The 9,549-nt window shown below is 36.4% G+C and overlaps 1 protein-coding gene across 1 annotated transcript; it reads right to left on the bottom strand.

Moving 5' to 3' along the window:
• Positions 1–1,584: 1,584 nt before the first annotated feature.
• On the bottom strand, positions 1,585–1,970 carry LOC123254679 (PDZ domain-containing protein 11-like). Its single transcript, XM_044683646.1, has 2 exons — positions 1,797–1,970; positions 1,585–1,743 (listed from the first exon to the last, which is right to left on the bottom strand). The coding sequence occupies exons 1-2, from the start codon at positions 1,968–1,970 to the stop codon at positions 1,585–1,587; spliced, it is 333 nt and encodes a 110-aa protein (XP_044539581.1).
• Between the last annotated feature and the right edge of the window lie 7,579 nt (positions 1,971–9,549).

The raw sequence follows: 9,549 nt of genomic DNA, 5'->3' as shown, positions 1-9,549 counted from the left end.
GTTAAGAGCTGCTTCTTACTCTGCCGCCATCTTAACCCAGAACCGGATTCATTGTTTTTTAATGTTTGATAGAATTCACTTATAAAGTCATGTGGCCCTGGGGATTTTTTCTTGGGGATTTCACTGATGACTTGTTCAATTTCTTTTTACTGAGATGGGGATAATTAAGTATTCTGTTTCCTCTTTTTTTAACCTAGGCAATTTATATTTTTGTAAATATTCATCCATTTCAACTAGAATATAAGATTTATTATTATATAATTGGGCAAAATAGCTCCTAATGATTGCTTTAATTTCTTCTTCATTAGAGGCAAAATCACCCTTTTCACTTTTGATGCTGTAATTTTATTCTCTTCTTTTATTTCTTTAAATCAAATTAACCAATGCTCTGTTTTATTGATTTTTTTCATAGAACCAGCTCCTAGTCTTATTAATGAATTCAATAGTTCTTTTAATTTCAATTTTATTTAATTTCTCTTTTAATTTTTACAATTTCCATTTTAGTCTTTAATTAGGAATTTTTAATTTATTGTCTTTCTAGTTTGTTTTCATGCATGCCCAATTAATTGATCTGCTTTCTCTCTGTTTTATTTATATAAGAATTCAGGGGCACATATTTTCCCCTGAGTATTGCTTTGGTTGTATCCCATAAATTATTATATGTAGTTTCCTCATTGTCATTCTCTTCAATGAAATCAGTGATTGTTTGTACTATTTGTTCTTTTATCTACTTATTTTGAAGAATTGGATTATTTGGTTTCCAATTAATTTTTAATTTGCCTTTTCAAGAACCCTTATTAATTATAATTTTTATTGCATTATGTTCTGAAAAAGTTACATTTATTACTTCTACTTTTCTGCATTTGGTTATGAAGTTTTATTCCCTATTACATGGTGAATTTTTGTATATGTTCCATGTGCTGTTGAAAGGAAGGTATATTTCTTTTTAGTCCTCTTCAATTTTCTCTAGAAATCTATTAAATCTAATTTTTCTTAAATTTTCTTCACTTTCTTTACTTCTTTCTTATGTATTTTTTGGTTAGATTTATCTATTTCTGATAGGAGAAGTTTGAAGTTCCTCTCTTTTGTTTTGGTTTTAGTATAGTTTTACTGGCTATTTCCTCCTTAAAGTCCTTTAGCCTCTCCTTTAAAAATCTGGATGCTTAACCATTTGGTACATATATATTAAGTACTGATATTACAAGATGTAATTACTTTCCTTATCTCTCTTTTTTCCCCCCAAATTTTCCTTTTATTTCTCTAGGGATGGGGGGAGGGGCGAGAGGTCCAGGGAGGGAAGGAAGGTGAAGTTTCCATTGGGTTTCCTGTCTTAGATCAATGCTGGCCCAGAGGAAGGGGATTTTCCTCACCTTGAAAAGGTTCCCTTGCCTTTACTAGACCTGAAGCCCATCTAGAAAATGAGGAAAAGTGTAGTGTAAGCCAGGGCAGTGCAGGCTGAGGTCTGGTTCAGTGCAGGGTTTCCCAGGCGGTTACTATGTCAGTCAAGTATTCCAGGTAGAGTTTACATGCAGAGAATGGGTGTAGCTCCTAGTGCACAGTCCTCCCCTTCTGGCGATGGTAGTTTTAGGGGAAGAATCTGACCCGCGGGTTGATCTCCCGGGCTGTCTTCAGGATCTCCACAACCTTGGTATGTTCAATGTCTTGGAAATCTACTTCATTCACTGCCAAGACCTGGTCTCCTTCCTGTAGTCCTGCCCAGTGTGCATCTGAGTCAGGAATCACCTTGGAGATGAAGACACCCAGCTGGGATGCCTTTCCCCCATGGATGTTAAAACCCAACTGGGCTCCGGGGGCTTCTTCAGTGTGATAGTCCGAGGCAGGAACTGGGTCAATTCATTGTTGTAGTCTGGGTGGTAGACCCTCTCATGAGGAGGAATCCAGGCTTGGGGATTCTCACAGGGGGCCAGGAAGACCAACAGATAATCATCATAAGGTATCTGGCCTTCCATGTCTAGAGAGGGTCCTGAGCTTCAGCTGCCTGGACTGGGGCTCTAGCACCACCGTCAGCTTGGACTTTCAGTTACCTGTGCCAGTGACTGAAAGCCAGAAGCAGAAGCAAAGAGGACCCAGGCAGGTGGGGAGCTGGGAAGAGCCCAGTCCAGCCCAGCCCAACAGTCATATCTTCTTGGGTGGGGCAAGAGCCAGTGGGCTCACCTGCACTCTGGGACTTGCCTCCGCCCCTGAGGCCTGCCCCGCCACATCCCCCTTATCTCTTTTAATCAGATTTAGTTTTGCTTTAGCTTTGTCTGAAATCATGATTACTACTCCTATTTTTTTTGTCTCAGTTGAAGCCCAATAAATTCTGCTCCCATCCTTTACCTTTACTCTGTGTCTACCTGCCTCAAATTATAAACAATATATGGTACAATTCCTTTTTTTTTTAAATCCACTCTGCTATCCTCTTCCATTTTATGGGTGAATTCATCCCATTTACATTTGAAGTTATGATTACCATCTGTGTATTCCCCTACATCTTGTTTTCTTCTATTTATCCTGCCCTTTCTCCTTTTATTCTTTTCCTCCTGTGAAAGGATAAAAGTTCTATAGGAGTTTGAACAAAAGTCAGGAGAGCAGTTTAGTCAATAAACACAAAACAATTAGTTTATTTTGAGGGAAGATCAGATAAGAGATAGAAAGGAGGAAAGTGAGACTAATCTTATAACTATACCTAAAATCCCTACACTAACTAAAAATTTCTAAAAAACCCTAAACCTATCTGCCTTTGGGCGCAGTTTCTTCTGCCAGGGCCAGGCCCAGACTACTCCACCTACACTGACTATCTAAGAATTTAATCACTATCTAACTAACTACCTAAGTTAATCACCTACAAACTCCTTACAGCCTGTTAAGGTCTTAAATTCATTTTCTTTATCCCCAACTGTCACTTAGTCTCAACTGTCAGTCTCAGAGGCACAGAGACAGACTCCTGCTCTCTAGGGAACCCAGGGATAAAAGCCCTAATTGTCAAACTGTTCTTTTACTTATCTCCTCCTCCATCTCTGAGGTAACTGAACCTTCCACTCCCTTTCACAGAGGCTGTCAGTTAACTGACTCTTACTGAGAAATGTTTCTGCTCCTCTGTCTCTTAAAAAAAGACTTAAAAAGTCTTTAAGCTATCAACATGCAAGGGTCAATTGAATCAGTAGGTGGAGGGGTCTCTCAGCGCTCTTAGCCCTTATACTATCTGGTAAACTAGTAATAACCCAGAAAATAAGTTGAGAATAAAATCAAAGAAGGACTGAAATTTAAGAGGGTACCCCAACTTCCCAGAAAACAGAGTCTACCTATAATTAGATAGGAAAAATGAGTAAATGACTAAAAAAGTACCTATATATGAAGACTTTTTATGGAGACAAAGAAAAAGGTGCAGACACAGAAGGGATCAGTGAAAGCAAAGGAAACACAATCAAAGACCAAAAGAAAAATATGGTTTGGACATGGACTCTGGAAGAACTCAAAAAGGACTTCAAAAACCAATTAAGAAAGGCAGAAGAAAAGGGGAAAGAGAAATTAACTTGGCTATAACATTTCTGGGAGTTGTCATTTGGAGATTATTGCAGGAGGTGATTTGTAGATTCTTTCAATTTCTATCTTACACTCTTGTTCAAGAATATCAGGGCAGCTTTCTTCAATGAGGCTAATTTTTATCATGACTATCATTTAGTCTAATAATCCTTAAATTGTCTTTCATGAATCTATTCTTCAGATCAGTTATTTTTTCGAGACATTCCATATTTTCTTCTATTTTTTTCACTCTTTTGATTTTGTTTTAGTGTTTCTTGATGTCTCATGGGATCATTAGTTTCTATATGCCCAATTCTAATTTTTAAAGAATAAAATTTTTCCATGACTTTTTGATTTTTTTTCCCATTTGGTCCATTCTACTTTTCATGGCACTCTTTTCTTCACTGGATTTTTGTGCCTCTTTTTCCATTTGAACAATTTTGCTTTTTAAGCTGTTATTTTCTTTTTGTATTACTTTCATTTCTTTTTCTCATTTTCCTTTGACCTGCCTTATTTGATTTTTAAATTCCTTTTTGAATTCTTCTAACATCTGAGACTAATTTCTACTTTTTGTTGAAGTTTTTCATAAGGTTGCTTGGATTTCACCATCCCCTATTGACTCTGTGCCTTGCTCTTTATCTCCATAGAAGTTTTCTAGGATTAGGTGTTTCTTTTCTATTTGCTCATTTTTCTAGTCTTTTTTTTTGCCTGTGGTCTGGGAGTTCTGAAAGCTGATGGCTTGCAGGATTCAGCACTCTGAATTATTTTGACTTGGTATTAAGGGCTTTATCAGGCTTGAAAGCGTGAAGTTCTATGGACTTCCATGCCTCCCTGTGGGCTGGTGGCAAGTCCTAAGTCTTCAAGGGGTTGGTCTGGCATGTGAGGTGCCTTGTTGTTGGTGTAGGCAGACTCAAAATTGGCCTATACCCAAGCTTGAAACCTAGCATAGAAGATCTAGAGGTAGTCAGCCAGTACTCCTGTGGATGCAGTTTTGCTTTCAGTTCAACTTTTAGTTCAGTTCTTGTTACATGAAAATCAACAGTCTCTGTTTACCTTTCAAGTTATATTCAGTAGAAGATCTGCCTCATTCCATCTTGTTAGTTTTTGACTCCTATTGTTTTGAGACACTTTTTAAAGACTGGTTTGGAAGGACTGTCAGTGCTTTCAGCTTTTACTAATAATAAGTTGCCATCTTGGCTCCATACCTTAATAATTTATATTTTAATACAGATTTTTAATTTTAAATATGTTTGTAGATACCCCTCACCCCTCACCACCAGGTTAAGAATACCTAATTTAGGAACTCATGATGAAAAATGCTATCCATTTAAAAATAAATCCTATCCACAGCTAGAAAGAAACAGTTGGAATCTGAATCCAGATTGAAGCAGACAATTTTTCACTTTCTTTCCTTCACGAGTTTCTTCTCATATGAGGGACATATGTCATCCTTTACTAGATGGGGAATATGGAAATATGTAGTACATGATAGCATTGGTGTAAAAAAAGAATACCTCACTTAGAGGAAATTGGGCTATAGATGGTAAACTAGTAGTTCTGAAGAGAAAATTCAGGACTAACAAGAATATTAGTTCATGAAAGCATAGATTTAGTGCTAGAATTGACCTTAGAGATGATTTATTCAACCTTCTCACTTTACAAGTGATGAAATTGATCTGAGAGAAATAAAATTGCTTGAACAAGGCTATAGAATAAATAGAAGAGGTGGGATATTAAAGCAAATCCCTCTTATTTAGAATCCAATGCTCTTTCCACAAATTTTCTACTGTCTTTGTTATCTGTGAAGTACTCAGAAAGTGAAAACAAGAAAGGGAAATAAGTATGTGGGGTAAGGGAAACTATGGGAGGATTTTCAAACCCCATGACCAGTTTTGGAAATCCAAATAGAGAATTTTGAAATTGAAAATTGCTTTCTCCTCTCTCTTCCAACTCTCTCAGCAGTCTGTGCATTCAGGTTTACAGCCTCATGGGGGGCCCAGCTGCTACTTTCCCATAATCAACAAACCTGGCTAAAGACCAGAGGTAGAGAAGGACAAGATAAGGTAGATCACCTCAATGAATTTGAAGCAATAAAATTTCATATGGTTACAATGAAGATAAAAGAATTTAACTTTGTTACTTTCCAGGACAAAGGAAACTTTTTGTTAGTTCCTTGGTTAAATGAGATTTTTTTTTGTTTTTTTAAGAAATCAGTAAGCTCTAGAATTAAAACTGGCATTTCCAGTCCACCTGTGTCTTACTAATACCTTCCATTTACAAATCAAGTCAGTCAAAAATTAAAGGTAAGTGAGCTGGTGCCAAAGGTCACAAAATGGTACTGTAGTCAATATGGGGACAAATAGATCCCAACAAATTCAGTGGTCCACAGGCATAAGAGATGATTTGAACTGAGAGCTGCTATAAGTGGATACCTACCTATAGGCTGAAGAAGGGTCTAAACCTGGAAAAGGCCAAGTGAACTCTTTTCTCCCTTGACTTCTCGCTCTTCCCTGTACTTTGGAAAACCTCATTTCCTTCATCCCCACAGGTGCCTCATATGACCAGAAGATGGAGACATAGAGACAAGGATGGACTCCACCTCTATTGAACTGAAATGGAAAATTGAAGTGAAGTGGAAACAAAAAGTTTGAACTTCTAGAAAGTTTAGAGATAATATATTCCAACCCTCTCATTTTACAAATAAGGAAACTGAAGGTCAAAGCGGCTGATTTATCCAAGGTCATATAGGTTTTAAGTTCCATCTCCCTTTAGTGTGCTATCTTCTGGCAATCCATTCCAGTATCTTTACCAAGAAGACTCCATGGACAACATCAATGGGATCAAATAGCATCAGACATGATTAAACAACTGAACAATAATAACTTCTAGTAAAACACAAGTTCCTTCAGGTTAGGAGATATCTTGTTTGCTTCTCTCTCTCCAATTCTCTATCTCTGTCTCTGTCTCTGTCTCTGTCTCTCTCTCTCTCTCTCTCTCTATATATATATATATATATGTGTGTGTGTGTGTGTGTGTGTGTGTGTGTATCTCTCTTTCTCTCTCTCTCTCTCCAATTCTCTATCTCTGTCTCTGTCTCTCTTTCTCTCTGACTCTCTCCCTGATTCTGTCTGTCTATCTATCTTCTATGAAGCAGAGCAAAAATTTGAACCCAGGTTCTCAGGCTAAAAAATCCTATAATTTCAGACTTGTGGGGGGACCTCAAAGGCCATCTAGTCCAATTTATTGCTGAATATAAGGTCTGCTTCTACAACATCCTTGATATTAGTCATCTAGCTTTTACTCAATGACTTTGTGTTATAACCTTCTAAGGAAAGCACACGTAACCTTTTAGAGATGTATTTAATTAAAAAAAACTTTACTAAGTATCTATATTGTGAAGCAAAATTAGAAGGAAAGCAACAAACTGGGAGAACATTTTTATAATGAAACTCTCTGACAAAGGTTTAATTTACCAAATACACAATGAACTGTCAAATTTACAAAAAAAATCAAGCCATTGCCCAATTGACAAATGGTCAAGGAACATGAATAAGCAGTTTTCACATGATGAAATCAGAACTATCAATAAACACATGAAAAAGTGTTCTAAATCTTTCCTGATTAGAGAAATGCAAATTAAAACAACTCTGAGGTACCACATTACACCTAGCAGACTGGCCAATATGGCAGCAAAGGAAAGTCATAAATGTTGGATGGGGATGTGGCAAAATTGGGACACTAATAAACTGGTGGAGTTGTGAATTGGTCCAACCATTCTGGAGGGCACTTTGGAACTATGCCCAAAGGGCTTTAAATGATTGCCTAACCTTTGACCCAGCCATACCATTGCTGGGTTTTTACCCCAAAGAGATAATAAGGAAAAATACTTGTACAAAATATTTATAGCCCTGCTCTCTATGGTGGCAAAAATTTGGAAAATGAGGGTGTGTCCATTGATTGGGGAATGGCTGGACAAATTGTGGTATCTGATGGAATATTATTGTGCCGAAAGGAATAATGAACTGGAGGAATTCTATGTGGACTGGAAAGACCTCCAGGAATTGATGCAAAGTGAAAGGAGTAGAATCAGGAAAAAATTGTACACAGAGACATATATTGTGGCACAACTGAATGTAATAGACTTTTCTACTAGCAGCAATACAATGATCCAGGACAATCCAGAGGAACTTATGAGAAAGAACACTATACATATCCAGAGAAAGAACTGGGAACAGAAACACAGAAGAAAAACATGATTGATCACATGGTTCAATAAGTATATGGTTAAGGTTTTGATGTTAAAAGATCACAATTCTGCAAATATGAATAACATGGAAATAGGTTTTGAAAATTTCTTGTCAGCTCCAGGAGAGGGGAGGTAAGGGTAACTTTTTTATGTAACTATGAAAAAATATTCTGAATTTAAAAAAAAGGAAAAAAAGAAAGAAAAAGAGATAGAGAGAGGGGAGTTAATTCCACATATATGGAATGACAGGTGGAAAGGCAATCTAAATCTAAATCATTACTAGTATTATCATCAATTCAAATCATAACCATGTTTCAAATGATGAATCTATTGGCTAATAGAGGGGGAAAAGAGGGTAATTTGTATCTTTAAGATTTTATATCTTTCAAACAAACAAAAATTAAATCAAATAAAAATGAAACCAAAATAATGAAACCAAAAATAAATAAATAAATAAATAGATTAAACAAATTAAAAAATAAAAACAATAGAATTTTATTTTCCTTGGCAGCTTTAGAAGGCGTTGGTGTGGAGATGGGAGTGGGAAATAGGAGGAGGGTATCTGTTACCTGCTGTTTAATATTAATTAGCACCACATAAATTACTGAAGGGACAGATTGGTCTCTGGACTCTTTCCAGCTCTCCTTTTTAGCCAAGTTCTGTTCTACAGGAAAGAATGAATAAATGGAGTCATTGGATATGTTGTCATAGACCCCTAGGAAAGGTCAAAGGGTTTACATCACCAAAGTTTCTATAAGCCTTTTATTTCATCTCCTGTGCCAAGGAAACCGATGAATTTTGTTCAAATGACACACTAGGCAGTGAGGTGACCCAGAGTAGTTTAGAACCTACCCAACCCAAACATACATGTTTTCTTGGGGTTTGAAATTGTTTGATGTTGTTTACAGACAATAGTTTTGATGTGGATGAAAACATGCATTTAACTCTAGGAAAATGTTACCTTCGAAGGTACAGATAGGGAGAGAGATCTCACTTTTTTTGATGGAAGCTAGGTAATAGTGAGACAAAAATATTAGGAAAATCAGGCAAAAATCATGAACAAGACTATTACATTTTATTTAGGAAACTAAGCTTAGAATCATTGCAACTTGGATAAGGTCTACCCTGCCAAAAAAGTCATAGATAAAAAACCACTTTCTACCCCAATTTTTTAATCCTAATTTCTTTTTTTCTAAGGTAGGGCTTTCTAATCAAATGTAAAATGGAGATAATAAAAACATCTCCCTTCCATGGTTATTGTGAGATCAAATAAGATAACATATTTAAAATGCTTTATGAACATAAAATCTCTATGAATATTCAAACAATTATTAATTAGAAGGATTTGGAAAATCAGAGAATATCATAAGATAATGGATCTAAAGTTGAAAAGACTTTTAGGGCCATCAAGTTAAACAGAATCTCAGAGAGGTTAGTTTAAAAGAAGCTAAGTGGTACTGTGGATAGAAGTTTGGGTCTGGAGTCAATTCCTGCCTTTGACACTTACTGTATGTGACCCTGGGCAAGTCATTCGACTTCTGTTTGACTCAATTTCTTCAACTATCAAGTAGGGATGATAATAATAGTGTTTACATCCTAAAGTTATAATGAGGATCTAATGATATACAATTTGTGCTTAGTACTGTCCCTGGTACATAGCTGTTGCTATTGTTGCTCAATTCTTTTTCAGTTGTGTCCAACTCTTTGTGACCCTATTTGGGCTTCTTTTGGTAAAGATACTGGAATGGTTTGAAATTTCCCTTTTCAGGGGGCAGCTG

This window comes from Gracilinanus agilis, unplaced genomic scaffold, assembly GCF_016433145.1.
Source record: "Gracilinanus agilis isolate LMUSP501 unplaced genomic scaffold, AgileGrace unplaced_scaffold29009, whole genome shotgun sequence".
Taxonomy (NCBI): Eukaryota; Metazoa; Chordata; class Mammalia; order Didelphimorphia; family Didelphidae; genus Gracilinanus; species Gracilinanus agilis.
This window is presented reverse-complemented; position numbering and strand designations above follow the sequence as displayed.

What these genes read in the sequence shown, in the direction of transcription:
- LOC123254679 (XM_044683646.1), bottom strand. Translation starts at nt 1,970, where the DNA reads ATGGAAGGCCAGATACCTTATGATGATTATCTGTTGGTCTTCCTGGCC. An exon ending in AGCCCCCGGAGCCCAGTTGG is followed by an intron (nt 1,744 to 1,796) that starts GTTTTAACATCC and finishes TTCATCTCCAAG; the next exon opens with GTGATTCCTGACTCAGATGC.